Below are 17,337 nucleotides of genomic sequence, written 5' to 3' on the forward strand. Positions count from 1 at the left end.
CTTCTAGTACTGTCGCTAATTCTTCCTCACTAAACAAATCTTCCTTCACATCCAAGGTATCACAAACTTTTTCATTTTCATCTATATCTTTTCCTGCAACTGTATCTCGGTTTAGCACATTCTCAAAATGTTCCACCTATCTTTCTTTAACTTTTTCCTTATCACTAATTGTGTCCCCATTTCTATCTTTAACTGGGACTAGTCCGGATCGGCTACTCCCTTTCAATTTATTAACATGCCAGTATAATATTTTACTATTATGCCGTCTAGCCACATCTTCCAGATCCTCAGCAATTTTATCCATCGCCTCCATTTCACATCTCCTTAGTTCATATTTTAATGTTTTATATTTAATTTTAAATACATTTAATATTTAATATTTAATATTTAATATTAAATGTCAGCACCTGGGGCTTTATTATTTTTTAATCCTTCTAGTACTGTCGCTAATTCTTCCTCACCAAACAAATCTTTTATTTGTTTAATCCAATATGAATTTTAATCCATATTGGAGTGTTAATAATTCACTGCAGGTGATAGATTCTTTAACAATGGTTTCAGCTAAAAGAACTGAGTCTTTCGATTTTGCGACAATGTATACTAATTTATCACTTAATTTAGTGTTTGATAATTTAAAAACTGTTATAAAGAAATCTTTCCTCTTATCTAGTAAAAGGTTCTTAACAATAGACATTTATAATAAAAAAGCTATATGGACAAACTGCTTTAATACTACAGTTAACTTGAGATGTTACAGCTTGGATATGATTTTTGAGTTATTGGAATTTGTTTTATACAATACTTATATAAGATTTAGGGGTGATTTGTACAAGCAAATTATGGGAATTCCCATGGAGGGGAATGCCAGCCCATTTATAGCTGACTTGTTTTTAAGTCAACTAGAATATAAATATATGATGGATAAGAATAATCCAATTAATTTAAAACATGCTTTGTCAAATAATAAAAGATATTTAGATGATATTTTGGTCTTAAATTGTAAGGATTTCATTGATATTTCTAAAAATATATATCCATCAGAGCTTATTCTTGAGCCTAGTCATGGCGCTGGTCATGAAGATCATTTCTTAGATTTAAATATTAATATTTGTGATAATAATAAAATTAAGTTTTAAAATGTATAATAAAACGGATGATTTTGATTTTGAAGTGATTAGTTTCCCATTCCCTGAAAGTAATATACACTCAAATATCACATATTCAGCGTTTTTCTCACAGTTACTTCGTTATGCAAGGATTTGTAGTAATTATTTTGATTTTAAAAATAGATGTAAAATCTTAAGCCAAAAATTGATATCAAGAGGTTTTTCTGCAAATAAATTAACTTGGCAATTTAACAAATTTAGTTTTCATTATAACGAACTTTTAAATAAATATCAAAAGAATTATCTAGAAATACTTAAAGAAATTTTTAACTAATTTCGGAGGTTCGAGAAATGTTGTCACAGTGCCATTTATTTTGAATTGTGTTTCTAATTGAGCGGATTTTCTAAAAAATTAGCCACATGGTAAAGATGAATTCTATAATTGTTTAGTTCATTCAGGTTTTTTGCAATGTGTTAATATTTGTGATTTGGTAAAATTTATAATATTTAGTTTACCTATTGTTGCTAAAAGGAGGGATATATTAACAGGATAAGCTTGTTTTTGGTTTTACTTGGTTGTTTTACATTTGCTGTTTTTTTTCATAGGCATGTATTTTGGGGGTGATACCTGACGCGGGGATGCCATGGATATTCTGTGGTAGCCACAACACTGTTCTGGGTAGAGAATTTAGAGTGGCGAAACCCTATATAGGCCAGTGTATTCTCCTGATGAGCCCTTATGTTGGGTGTTGCCTCTGAATTATTTGACTATATTATTTTTTCTATTGTTTGGTAAATGACGACTTATACTTATTGACGACATAACTGCCTGTCCATGGATTATTCTTTATGGTTGATTTTGTGTGGCTATGCTGTTTGAACTATCTGATTGTATGGATGAGTAGGGTTAAGGCCTCATTCAAGTGCTGGTCTATATTAATCACTAATTTAGGAAAACAGTCTTCCTTTTATCCTTCTGTCTCCTTTTTTTTTTCTTTTTTTTTTGTGTTTGTGCTGTAGCATTGGTGATTTCTCTTACATTATATATATATATATATATATATATATATATATATATATATATATATATATATATATATATATATATATATATATATGTATATATATATATTCTCTCTTTTTCCCGTATTGTGCTGAAGACGGCTCTTGGACATAGGGCCAAAATATTCACAGAACTGATTTCCACTGTCTTGAAAAGATTTTCCCTATTGTTTCTAGTTTGTATTTGTTTGTTATGGAAAGGCAGTATTGTCTTCATCGCTATTTTCGTTTAGCCCATGGGGAGCAGTTGACCTATGATATCTTTTCTTTTATTAGTCTAGGTAAAAAACATGCAAATATTATCAATCAACAAAATTTTTTAGAATCCTGTAGGAATAAAAACCTTATTCCCAAGTCTTTAAGAAATAAATTACATCCAAATACCTGAAAAGAAGAACAATTCGCCCATACACTACAGTTAAAAACCTAAGTCCATATTATTAAGGACAAAAACAAACGACATATAATTTCTTCAGAGAGAAAATCGTTGGAAACTTTTTTGCTGGAAAACCTGACCACTGTTGATTCTCCTCAAGTTCTTAGATTAGAAAGGAATTTGTTTAGCCACGATTTTTTCTTGTCCAAGGAATGCCTCTATAAAAAAATTGGATTGAAAAAAAATTATTATGCGATAAGAATCCTATAAGAAATCCTATAAGAGAATCCTATAAGAAAGAATATCAGATATATTCTTTTTGGTAATGTATACTCCATTGCTTTTGTCAATAAAATAATTAACCGTAGAATAAAAAGACATTCTTGTAAAATCGAAGAAAATATTTCACAATGCAATGCTACTAATAAGCCCTCAAATACTGTCTATCTTCCGTATATCCCAAAGATCACAACAAAATTAAAAAAACATTTGCACAAAAAATAATCTGTACATAGTTTTTACTAATAATTTTAAAATCGTTAATTTCTTAAATTCCGGTAAAGATAAGACCCCAATTACTCGCCAAAGAGGGGTCTATCAAATACCCTGTGACTGTGGAAATTACAATATTGGCAGGACCCATCAGAATCTAGAAAAGTGGTTACAACAGCATTGAAAAGACAAAGACAAGGGATTAATTTCAAATAGATCCAAAAACTCCTTTGATTCTGCCTTAGGTCGGCACATATTTAATAATCCGTCCCACACCATACTTTTTGAAAAAGCTTAACTCCTCAGTAATGATTTGGAGATAGAACAGGTGGTTCGAGAATCAATCGAAATCAATCTCAAAATAAATAATAATAATTCTTTGAACAGAGACTTAGGAGAATATTCACTAAATTCTTTATATTCAAATTTAATTAAAAATGATCTAACAAAATATTTTACTAAGACGATTTATAATAGTACTGAGCCAGCTACGAAAAGGCCTTAGAGACAGGCTGCTATGTTGTATGTATAAGGTTGGCTATGAGAAATTCCATTTAATCACTTTGTTTTCTTTAGTTTGAATGAGTTGATATTCTCACTTCATTCTCTTGGTCAGTCCTGGTTGAACTTCGTTGAAGTAGGATGCTAGGGCTCTTTTTAAAAAATTTTAAAATAAAATTATTTAGTTTTGATTCTCACAATTTAATTTAAGTTTATTTATAAATACATATTTTCTCTCTTGTTCTCGTATTGTGGTGAAAACAGCCCTTGGACATAGGGCCGAAATATTCACAGAACTTATTTCTACTGTCTTGAACAGATTTTCCCTATTGTTTCTACTTTGCATTTGTTTGTTATGGAAAAGAAGTGTGGTCTTCGTCGCTATATCACCCTTCCCGCTGTAGTCTGAAATCCTTCAGACTAATCTCCTTTAAAATTTTATGTTTTCTTAAAATTCTTTACTGTTTATTAAACAATCTTTTTATAGTTCCATCACCACAAAATGATTATTTAACTTTTTTTAATTATACTCCTACACCTTACATTAAAATAAAGCACTTGATCAACAAATGGGTTTACACTTGAATACCTTATTTCAATTTTGTTTTTATTGTAATCAAATTTACTCTATTATAATTTAACTGTTTATTTATTTATTGTAAATTTCTCTCTGAGCCGGAAGCCTAAGCCCCCTAAAGCAACACGTATGCAAGGTGTTAATTTTTAACTGCGTAAAACTTGTGGATGCACAACATTCTTCGCAGTCCTATTGTCTGTGCATATAAATAGATCGTCCGTTTTACCGACTCCAGAACATGTAACATATAATTGTCCATGGAACACACAATCCGTAATAAGATCTATACGGCATTTTTCTAATGATTGCCCTTGAGCTTTGTTGATAATGATTGCAAATGCAAATTGAATATGGAATTGTAATCTTTAAATTGAAAAGGCAGATCAGTTGGACCCATGGGAATCCGAGGAATAAGAACTGCCTCACCCTCGGAAGGCCCTGTCAAGATTGTTGCCTCTATTACGTTTTCCATTATTTTTTCTATGGCAAGTTGCGTGCCGTTGCAAAGCTTTGGTGGGTTAATATTTTGCAACAGTATTATTGGTACGCCTAAATATATCCTTGAGATCCAGAGAATTTAAAAATTCTGATGGATAGTTAACGCCTTCATTTGATTCCAGAACTGTGTCGACTGACTTGTAAATGACTGCCTGGTCTCGAATCTTGGTCGGAACAATATTGTTGATTTCTTGGACATCTTTGTTCTTGGCTGCCAGAATTGCTTGTTCACTTAGCCATTAATGATTTTTATAACTGGTTAGAAAATTCAGAAATACCTTTTCAACCAGATCTCTTTTTGACGTCACTATACAGAATTCAGGAGGTAATTGTATACGACCTGCCATTGAGTCAACTGGAAGCTTTCCCTTACCAATTGCCAGCAACTGAGCTGAAAACATTTTAAGGTTTTTAATAGAAGATAATTTTTAATTCTTTTAATTTTTTTTGTTAGTTTTTTTATATATTGACATCATACTTAGTGACAGATAAGTATAGTCATAATACTTAGTGACAGATGTATAGATATACTAGCTGAGTCCCGGCGGCTTCGCCGCCGGGGCCCAGAACGGCAAAGGGTAGGCTTTTATGTATGGATTCGCATTTTCCCTTGTGTTCTAAATGCAGACAGTATACATAGCTGGGTACCAGCGGCTTCAACGCTGGGTCCCAACATGGCACGCGGCAGGCTTCTATATATGGATGCTCATTGTCCCTTGTGCTCTAACTGCAGACAGTACACATAACTGAGTCATAGCGGCTTCACCGCCGGGCCCCAGCATGGCACGTTGCAGGCTTCTATATATGGCTTCTCATTGTCCCGTTTGTTTTATTGCAGTGTTTTCAAAGATATTTGATTATTTAAGCAAGTCCAATTTCTAACAATGATTTCTACTAAGCTTCAAAGTTTTGTTTTTATTTTTTAAGGTTTTTTAATTTTTGTAATCCTTTGTTTTTTATTTTTATTTTTTTCTGTTTTATTGTTTTTCTTTTTTTAGTTTTTTGTCAGTTTCCTTTTTTTCTTTTTAGTTTCTTTAGTTGTTTAACTTTTTTTTAGTTTTTTATAGTTTTTTGTTTTTATTTGTTTCGTTTTACTTATTTATTTTTTAGTTTTTTTCCGGAACGTGCCCCAGTAACACCTGTGCAAGGTGCAATACATTTTTAAATACGTAAAACTTGCATATATACCTGGTTTTGCGTTGCTCGGGTGTTTCCTCCAGGTGTTTCCCCTTTGGTAAACTAAAAACTAAAGAAGAAAAAAACTAAAAAAAAAAATAAAAAGGTAAAAAGTAAAAACAAAAAAAAATGAAAAAAAGAAAAAACAACTAAAAAAGGTAAATAAAAAAATAGAAAAACTAAAAAAACAAGAAAATAAAAAAAGTAAAAAAGATGAAAATACATTAATGACGTCATGTTTGCGACGAGAAACCAGGCTTGCGGCTGATAGAAATGGTAAAAATAGAAGGCATTTCGCTGTATTAGAAAAGCAATGCGTGTATGGCAATTGGATACCACGCTCTACACGGTTACTGATCAAATCGAAAAAATTGCTCAAAAAAGTAGCTAAAGGATGCGTACCTCTACGTTTATCAAGGACGTCAAGGTCCAAAGCAGTTTTGCACACTTCTATCGCCTATTTGATTGCCTATTTCCCAAAAAACTTTGTAGCTATTTTTATCACTGTGTCTTTGTCTTTCGCTTTTGGTTGCTGTAAAAAGTTTAGCACAGGGCAAATGTAAATAGAATCCATCATTGCGTAACCAAATAGCTTTAAACTCTGATCTTGTAACGATTATCCTGCAGCAAATAGAATCTGTGGGAAGTGCGTATACTCGAATCACCTATCCCCAGCAATTTAAGGATTTAAAAATTCAGCCAGTACTACGGCATTTGACTTTCGAGATCACTCCCTTCTGCATAGTCAGTCTCTGAAAATCAGTCTCTGACTCAATGAATATCTTCAGCATCAAACTTATAATAAAGTGTTTACCTTTAAGTGAGGTCAGCCCACTTTCAAATCTGCACGGCACTCAACAGTGCACTTCACGCGCAGTTCCTATTCAAATAGTCCATAAAAGATAAATCTTTTTGACTAACGAAAACTTGGCAAAAAGCCACACAGGTTAAATATATCTGCACTCTCAATGTTATAATATATTCCAAAATTAATCCGGCTTAAAATTGAACTGTTGTAGACTGGTCGGATGGCAAATCAATAATGAAACTCCAAAAAATAGCTTTCTAAATCTGAACGATGTTACAATATTCGTTGTTAGGAACTAATTGGGACTTTTATTGCCTTGAGGCTCTGCTTGAGTGTTTGGTATAAAAACTTTCAAATAAGCCCTCCGAAGAAGTCCCATCATAAGAATTGATTTTTCTGAATGGGACTTGAACCTGTTCTCATTTACAGAAATGACGGATCAAATTAACCGATTCTGGGCTTAGAAGTTGACCATTTAAGCTTTCAATTTTGATGGTGCTATAGGACGATCCGCCATGAGGAATCTTCAGATGCATTGGCCACCTTTTCATAAGGCCACATATAAAAGTTCCTGTATCACAAATTACACGATTCTCTGAGAAAAAAGGAAATTAGAAATTAACAACTGGTGATAAACCCAACAGACATTGTATGAAAGCTTTCTTAAAAATAGTATAATGCACACCTAGGTATAGGGGGGATGGTCCTTGAGGTAACTTCTGTATGATCGCTTTTTTTAGTTTTTTTTCAATCCCGCAAGATCGTTCTAAAAGACTTAAAGGGCGTGGACCTAGCCAAATATCAAGAGCCCACAATTCAAACAGATTACCCTCACTCAAAGTTTTCTAAAAGCAACACATTGTCATTGCTTTCACTGCATGTAAATTCCAAACTCGTGAGTTTTTGCTTTTGTTTTGTTTAGACCTATTTCAACGTACCAGGCCGAACACATTTGTCAGATATAAAGTCAGTCCTATCATAACAAGCATAATGTGATTGATCATATTGACCAATTTCGGGTTTAGAAGTTGACCATTCAAACTTTAAATTTTGACGGTGCTATAGGAAGATCGGCCGTGAGGGATCTCCAAATGCATTAGGTCTGTATAGATACAGCTCTTTATTTAAGTATTTGCTTTCAAGTCAGACATCAAGAGAAACAAGATGATATGTATCTATCCAACCTGCGTTGCATGACGCTACTGCTCTCTTACCAAAAATTTAATCTTTTCGAATAGCCCGCAGGGGTAAATTTTATCACAAAGAATAACATGAGTGTAATTCTAGTATTAGTGGCAGTGAAGACCAAGTTTGGAAGGTAGTAAGATTCTGCAAACGCTAGATAATCTTGACTGAAATGTGGTCTTGCTCATAATATCATTTATGCGGGTCTTCTATTATTATGTGATATACTGAAACGTACATATACGTGAGATATATTTCACCTTAGATTAAAATTTTGTGTGCTAGTATAAAGGGCTAACTGTTGGAATGGTGCATCAATCCAAGTATAAGTTAATCCGTTTTATTTCGACCGGTTTCTTCTTGAATATATTTCTAAAATTTTCCTGCAGCAGAGTCAGTGTTAAATCAACCAAGAACTAATCCTTGTAAACTCGCATGCTCAGAAATGTATACACCTGAGTTCACCGATTCATAAACAAGGCTGATAAAACCCAGTATGCCTATTAGAGGTCCTCAACACCGCATTAATAAGGTATAACTTTCAATATCAATTGTGGAAAATAATGTGCAAAAACATTTCCTAAAATACATTATTACATCCTGAAAGCAGATTAGGACTTTTGTAATTATTAATCCTACTCTATAAAATAAAGTTTCTTATCTTTAGATAACAGGTATTTTTCTAAGAGCTTAACAAATTTGAGTCTTACTATTCTTTACATTGTAAATCATTCAATGAATAATAGTGATTGTTTTTCTCTCTTTTTGTTTTAAATTTTTAAAGGGTTTAATTTGTTTCTTGGTGTGACTGAAAAATTCAAAATTTCATGTTATAAGTTAACATGAATTTCTGTGCAGCAATGAAGAGTACCTTCATTACAAAAATAAATCTGTAAAAATCTGAGTTAATCCCTAAAGGTTAAAAAATAGGTCCCAAAACCACATGATGCAATAAACCTGTAATCGTCTATGAAACTGTAACGAGGATGCTTAAAGATAAATCGCCAACGAGGTAATAAGGACATATAAAACGTCTAATTTAGGAGAGTATTATTTGTAAGTAAAATTATAGCAATGTAGATGAGACGTGAAGGATCCCTGTGGAATCTTGTTGTGAGTAGTAGGACGTGATCAATGGCTTTAATTTGAAATAAGAACAAGGAAAAGCTCTGAAAATTCTCAAACAAAAAAAGTATAATCTAGTCTATCGTATATAGCATCTAAAAATTCTCATGTCCCATATCAATTCTGTTTATTCGAATTTAAATGTAAGAAAGTACGAAGATACATTAAGGTTTAAACTACAAAAGCACTTCGATTTGATACACAAGATTTCACCTTTGCTGGTTCGATAATGAAGTTATTATGAAGTTGGTTACCCTGGTAAATGAATATTCTTTTATGTTGGTTTTAAAGATAAATTTCACAGACAGGTGTTTGGTTTACCTATGAAGGCATCATATTTTCGTTTTTGGAAAATCTTTTTGTGGATATTATTGAAACCACCGTTTCTAGACAATCCCCTTGTTTTTGAGGCCGATCCATGTATGATGTCGTTTGCATTTATAAATACGGTTTAAATATCTTAGAACTAAAAAATGTAATAAATATCAAATCTACATATCTATAAATAAGTTGTTTATTTATAGATACGTAGATTACGTAACTAATATGGCACGTAAATGATATGGCGCGCAACGACTTTCGCGCGCGGAAAGTCGTTTCTCGGGCTTGGGGGGGCGTGAAGTGCCAAACCAACAGTTAGTTTAAGATAGATTTTATTTTTGTTTTCAGTTTCCGATCGTTCAGGTTATTATGAAAACTACAAAAAATTTATGTTGTCTGAATAATAGTTTTACAGCACCTAAAAATTTATAATAAATCATTTTCTTTCTTTTGATTCAATGAACTCGTCAAGTAATTTTATAGTTATCTATTTATTAAATACTTATCATTAAAAAAATTATTTATATATGAAATCTATATTATTATTTAACGTGATTTCTATGAATGCGGTATTTGCTAATTTTTATGATGACAATGCAAACTATTGTAACAGCTATGGAGAAAATCTTTTAACCAGACCAATAAAATATATTGTAGAAGAACAAGGAAAACAAATTCCGTATTGTTATGTTTTTAAAAGAGAAAGAAGTATTAAAAAAGAACCAATTAAAGAAACTTATTAAGATGATGAAACTTGGTGTAAAACAATACAAGATGTAACAGATCCAGGACTCCAAGCCGCAGTAAATATTGAATCAATTAAAGGTCTGTATGAGTTCCGAAAACAATTAAAAGGAGAGAAATTATTATCTTATAATACTAATCATTTCTGGGTATCTTAACATAAAAATACAGAAGGAAAAATCGAAGTGGAAAGGTGTTCAGTCGCTACCTGCGACAAAATTTGTTTGCTACAAAATACAAAAAAAAAGATTCTAAACGAAAGCGTCTCGTGACATGTCAACTGCTCGTAGGTTACAACCTTCCCGACAGTGAACAAAATTTATGCAATATGAAGGATTTAGAAAGTCTTAGGAAAGAAACTATTAGGAAGACAAAAAAATTTACTACTAAACATACTACCCCACCGATTAGTACAACGACTACAAAACCTACTACTGTATTTGCTACCATACCCTATACCACACCAACTAAACCGACTACATTGACGACTATATCTTCTAGTACACCTATTACCACACCTACTATTGCATTTACTGCTATTTCAAAGACTAAACCTACTAGTAAATCTACTAGACCGACTACAACGAATGCTAGGACTTTAACTACCCCTTTTACTCCATCTACTACTACACCTAATGCTATATCTACTACTGCATCTATTAATAAACCGACTACCAAATTTACCACATATATTACCACATCAACTATTACACCGACTGCTAAACCCACTACTGCATCTAATACTGTAGCTACAACCACACCTACTACAAGAGCTACTACCATGCTTACTACCACATTGAATACACCTACCACTACAACGACTATTGCCACGGCTACCACCATATCCACTCCCATATATGTTACAACACCTACTACCATGCTTGCTACTACAACATCTACACCTACTACCGAAACTAAGCCAGGTACTACACCAACTAAGGTATTCAACATTGTACCTGCTACTAAACCGACTACCAAAACTACTAACCCACACATTACCACACCTACTACCATATTTACAACCACACCTACAGCTAAATTGACTACTACACTTAACACACCGACTGCACCTTCTAAAATACCTACTACTTCATCTACTATTGTTTCAAATATAATACCTACTGCAACAACTGCTGGACCGATAACACCGACTGCTTTACAGACTACTATACCTACTAGTACATCTACTACTAAAACTACTACTACACCTTCCAAAGACAAGAAAGTTAATCCCACAGAAAGCAAAACAATCTTGAACAAGTTTAATAGCTCAGCAGAACTAGACACTTTTCAAAATTATCTTGATAAAGATATTTTAGGCACATATGATCCTGAATTTTTATTAAAAATAAGCTGAAATCGACATGACATACAGAGTGCTTTGAAACTCCTTCAAGAATTGGGTGGGTGCTTTCAAATATTTGGTAACAAACAACACTTGTACAGCTTCGACTTTAAACTCGGAAAAGCATTTATATCAATTAATGACTACAAGATATATCGATCAATGTTCATAAAAACACGAAGCTATTATGGTTGTCATATAGTTTTCTTTTATATTTCAATTACTATAAGTGCTAGTTTTTAAATATCGATCAATGTTCAAAGAAACACGAAAATATTATGGTTGTCATACAGTTTTCTTTTATATTTCAATTACTTTAAGTGCTAGTTTTTTTATTTTCTATTTCATGTTAGATCGGAGCTTCAAAAGCAGCAATAATAATCTATTGTTGACCTAAATTTCCTATTTGACTGTGTTTGGCTACAACACAAAATTCTAAATTATCTACTGTTCAAGTTTGGATTATGCATAGCGTGTTCGAAGTTTCAAAGGCTATAGTAAGAAATTAGAATCAGAGGCACCTACAATCTTTCTTCTCCTTGTTAGGCAATGCTTAGAGATGTTTTCCTAGAGAATGATCTTAGTCAGCTCGAAATACAGAGAAAAGGGAGCACAAAAAATGTGATTTAATTCTATATTTTGTTGATTTTTTTAGTATTATCTTTTCTCAATTCACATCCCGTGACATTCAATGTTTGACCCACCCTCAAGCAAGCATTCTCGCACATATGACCTTTTTCGGGCTTTTTTAGTCGTCATTTACGCAAGAATCGATCATTTAAACTTATTGTTTAAACTTATTAAACTTAATGTGTGGAACAATATACCACTTCCAATTATATCTTTTTTGTCAAGAGTATTATATCTAAGGGCTTTTTCAAGCTTTTACCCTAAAAAAAAATTAATAAACTAAAAATTAATCATTGTTTATATTTACACAGCGGGAAGTTACCATTTCGTAACTAGATTGCAATGAAGGGCTGACAAAAGACAACCACTACCAAACACTATCACACACCTGATAGTAGGGGAAAGATACGGAAAAAAATGGTCGAACCAGGAAAAAATTGGTACAGAAATTATTTTTGCACCACTGTGTTCAGAAAAGAGAGCTCTACAACATATCAAAAATCTAAATCTCCATCCCGTTGCGAAATTCCCTTTTTTCACGTTTTTTGCGCCTATTTTTTAGATATTTCCAGAATCCGAGAATGTGGAACCGTGAAAAGAAAAGTAGTTTATTGATGGTTTCCCTTTTAAGAAACGATTGTTTTTGTGCTCTTTTATTAGACAGAAACATCACGTTTAATCATTTAATTCTTTTTTATGTTTTGTTTTTGTTTTTGTATGAAGTAAAAAAAAAAAAAAAAAATCAAGCGACACACGATCACGGGGTATTTTTCGAAGAGGAGCACGAATTTTTCGGTTCAGAATGAGGGTTTTCGTTGTAACATTCACCGACAGCTCACTTATTCCCAGTTCTCTTTTTTAGATGGCTGAGACCGCAGTTTTATGTCCCCTTTGTGAAGGTTCAATAGACACCTCAGAATCGTCGGTACTGGCAGAAAAAGGAGCTACGGCGATCAATGAAGCTAGCAAAACGAGAGGTACCAGCATCTCTGTCGAGGCAGGGAACCAAGTCCATGTTGCTTGCAGAAAGACTTTCACAAACAAAATATACCTGTCGAAAATTGAGAATGAGAGACGAAGAACCTTGCAAGAAAAGACGGAAGCAGAAACAGTGGTACTCCGATCACGGACTCCAAGTTTCAACTTCCAAGAGAGTTGCTTTTTCTGCACTACAAGGATAAATCTCCACACTACCCACAGAAAAGGACACGAGTGGTACAAGGTTCGGACTAAAGACTTTGAAGAGAGTATAAAGGCAGTGTGCAAAAGCCGTGATGATGATTGGTCAAATAACGTTTTCCACCGAATATGTGCAGTGTCAGACCAGCACGCAGTTGACGCCATTTATCACGCAGCCTGTTCTTCTATGTTTCCATTAAATAAGAGCATTCCAGCCAGATTTGCGACGCAAGAACTTTTTGGAATACTCCAAGATACTGAGCCAGATAAAAAAGTCCAAAAAGGGGGAGACCAGGTCACGATGAAAAGATATCAGGCGTTTTTGAAGCTGGCTACTTTTTTTGAAGAAAATGACGAAGAACAGTATACAGTCAGTGAACTTGTTGTTAGAATGGGAGAGCTTTTGAATGGGACAGATCTTGAACCGTACTGTAACAAGTACTTGAAGAGCAAGCTTCTGGAATATTTCAGTGACCAGCTAGTATTTGCAACTATTGACGGTAAGGCTGACGTGGTGACATTCAAAGAAAAAGCATCAGCGATACTCCAGAATTTTTATTACTTGGACAAAACCGATAGCGAAGAGAGTGAGAAAATCAACCTTATTAGAGCAGCAGCAAAGATTATCAAAAGTGATATCAAAGGACTGCCAGCACAGAAGGAATCATAAATAACCGCAAAGCAGATTTCTTCTGGAGAACAGCTGGAAGGCTCTCTACCTGATAGCCTAATGGTGTTCTTAGATGAAATATTCGTTGGAACCGATATTTCCTCCAAAGTGCTTGCCATTGGCAATTCCATCGTTCAAGCAGCTCGCCCGCGTGCCCTCATTTGTCAACGCAACTAGGCTTAGCAGTGCAACTGGATCACCATTTCAAGTCCAGATTTCTTATTGACACTTTACACAGCCATGGATTCTGCTCCTCCTATGCTGAAGTCCAGAAATTTAAACACTGTGCATCAGTCCATGATGAATCTAGCCTTGCAGGAGTTACCTCCGCACATGCTGTGCAGCATATAGCTGATAATGCAGATCAAGATGTTTGCACAATGGACGGAAGAAACACTTTCCATGGGATGGCTCTGCTAGCAACAGTCACGCCTCCTCTCATTAACAGCCGATCGCCCATTCCGAGAGTTGAAGTTTCATTATATGAAGTAGCCCAAAAAGGAAAAATTCCCATCTACCCTTACCGCTTAAGTGAGACAGTGCTTTCAAAGGTGCAATATGAGAAGATCCCTGGCAAAAATGTCAACGACCCGTATGCCTCACTCGATCAGCTCTGGTTAGCTACCGGGTTCCTGAATGTCCCAAGGCCGAGCTGGAATGGATTCATGCAGTCAGTTTTCTCTAACCAAATACATCATGAAACGGGAAACCTTCGCAGCAAGGCAAGCGTCTTGTTTTTGCCCATGATTGACCTCCCGTCTAGCAACGAATCCTGCCTTTACTCAACCTTGCGCTTTGTAGCTTCGCAAGGCAGAACCTACGGATTCACACCCGTTCTCATGTTTGACCAGCCGCTCTGGTGGAAGTCTATGAAGATCCTCAAGTACGACACGACGAATGAGCTGAGTAGTATTGTTCTCAAGTTAGGCGGTTTTCATTTGATGATGAGTTTCGTCGGATGCATAGGACACCTCATGGAAGGTTCTGGTCTGAAAGAGGTTCTGGAATTGGTATACGCGACCAGTGCAGTGCCGCACATTCTTTCTGGAAAAGCGATTTCTAGAGCTGTTCGAGCTCACATTCTCGTGAGCTCGGTCATATATGCTCATCTCCTTGAAGAAGAGCAAGCGACGTTGACGTCTCTAGACATGTCTACTGTCTTCGCTAACGTACTGGATGGATACCTCCCACCCGAAGATCTCAGTCATGATCCCCAGCTCAAGCAACTTGAAAACTTTCTCAAGCAGAGACGCCAAGACCTGCTGACTCAGAGAACTGCGAAGCTCTGGTTTCAGTATCTTGACATGGTTGAGATACTGCTTAAGTTCATACGTGCCGAGCGACTAGGCCTGTGGGATTTGCACCTACAATCTGCAGTAGACATGCTTCCGTTTCTAGCAGCATCTGGACATAGCCTCTATGTCAAGTCGATCTGGATATACCAGAAAGAGATGGCTAAGCTTCAAACTAGTCACCCACCAATCTTCGAAGCATTTGAACAGGGAGGTCACACCATTAGAAGATCAGAGCGACGCTGGGCTGGGCTCTCGGCAGATCTTGTGATCGAGCAGGAGTATATGAGAAGTCTGAAAACATCGGGCGGTCTTACAACTGGAGGTGGGATGACAGAACAGCAGAGAGCCATTTGGGTTCTGTCAAGACCAGCATGCCTGGGGATCAACCTCTTGATGCAAAATTTGACAAAAATTGGTCACTCGACAAGTGAGCAGCACCTCGACATGAGTTCCAGTAGAAAGGAGCGTGACTTCGACGATACCCAGAAGCTCGTCGGATACTTCAGAGAATCTTCTTCGTTCAGAGGTGACAATCAGCTTAGAAACATTGCCAACGGCATAACTTCTTCCCAAGATGTTAATGTTGACGCGGCTGATGTGGCTGGAAAGTTGATTCTAAGTAAGATGACGGGAAAAACCTTGAAGGAGCAAGTCTTCAAGAAAAAAGACCAAGTGACCCTAATGAATGCCAAAAAGGCGGGGTCTTCTGTGGTAGCGCACATAGATCCGGCGCTCCTTTTCCAGCGGTTTATAATAGTAGCCCAACGAACTGACCTCCGACAAGAATACTTCCAGTACGAACTTTGTACGATTCCTCCTTCTCTTTTCGAAAGCGATGGCCTTATGAGAAAAGCAAATAAGCCAGAGCTTGCAAAAGCGATCTTTCTGGCTTGCGGGATTGAGACTCAGTCACCCTCAAGACCTGCTTCTGCGTGTAACATCGTCTTGGATGGTGGTTCTCTTCTACATCGAGTTCCATGGAAGGTAGGGTCAACCTTCAAGGTCATCTTTGCTTCATACGTCCATTACGTACAAGCAAGGTACCCTAGTGCGATCGTCGTGTTTGACGGATATGAAGGTGGTCCAGCAATCAAAGATGCTACCCATTTACGTCGAGCAAGGATGGTTGGCCGCCAAGTCTTTTTCACCGAAGACATGACCCTCTGCATGAAGAAAGAAGAGTTTCTTTCACGTAAGACAAACAAAGGACGTTTCCTGAAGCTGCTCGGCAACCATTTGGAAGCCGTTGGTTTCCGAATTTTCCACTCGGAAAGAGACGCCGACGTTCTGATTGTAGAAAAAGCCGTAGAAGCTGCTAGTCTTACAGACAAAATCGTGGTTGCTGATGATACTGACATCTTGGTTCTTCTGATCAGTCGATCAGATTCGCGTTCCGGGCGTTTATATTTCTCGCCTGAAGCTAAGTTTGGCGGTACTAGTTCAGCTTGGGATATTAGTGAGATGAAGCAGAAGCTAGGAACAGATGTCAGCAATCTGATACCGTTCTGTCATGCCGTGCTGGGTTGTGACACAACATCTCACCTTTACGGAATAGGAAAGGGCAAAGCCGTTCAGCTGGTACTTTCCAACAAGAGTTTCAGGGACAGCGCTGCTATATTTGGCGACAAGCTCGCATCGCTTGACGATATTGTGGTAGCAGGAGAGCGAGCATTGTTGATACTGTACGGTTGCCCTGATGTTTCGAACCTGGACACTGCCAGAAAGCTAATCTGTCACAGAAAAGTGAGAACTGCCACCACTTTCGTGCATCCACAAGAACTGCCACCGACTCAGGCAGCAGCGAAGTACCACTCGCTACGTGTCTACTGCCAAGTTCAAATCTGGCTCGGGAACCCAGTAGACCCTTTACGCCTGGGATGGAAACTGCAGGATAACGAAGTTTTTGCGCCAATAAAAACAGATCTCCCTGCCGCTCCGTCTCAGCTGCTGAAAATTATCAAATGCTCGTGTCGTATTGACGGCTGTGATAGTGAAAAGTGTACCTGTAAGAAAAACGGACTTGAGTGTACTATAGCCTGCCGTACCTGTAAGGGAAGCTCGTGCAACAATTCGAAGTTTCAAGAAGAAGAACTTAGTGAAAAAGAATAACAGTTAACTGTGATGATGAAAAATCTAGTTCCTATATTTTGATGATATGCAATTTTTATATATTTGAAAACTAAGATAAAAGCTTTTCTCTGAACTCATTAAGTTAGAACCTACCTTGTCTCATGGTGTTTGGCGCTG

At 36.0% G+C, this 17,337-nt stretch overlaps 1 protein-coding gene across 1 annotated transcript; it reads left to right on the forward strand.

Annotated features, from left to right (window-relative positions):
* The first annotated feature begins 10,299 nt into the window (after nt 1-10,299).
* On the forward strand, nt 10,300-11,328 carry LOC136036661 (mucin-2-like). The gene has a single exon (XM_065718963.1). The coding sequence runs from the start codon at nt 10,300-10,302 to the stop codon at nt 11,326-11,328; it is 1,029 nt and encodes a 342-aa protein (XP_065575035.1).
* The last annotated feature ends 6,009 nt before the right edge of the window (nt 11,329-17,337 follow it).

Source organism: Artemia franciscana, chromosome 15 (genome assembly GCF_032884065.1).
Source record: "Artemia franciscana chromosome 15, ASM3288406v1, whole genome shotgun sequence".
NCBI lineage: Eukaryota > Metazoa > Arthropoda > Branchiopoda > Anostraca > Artemiidae > Artemia > Artemia franciscana.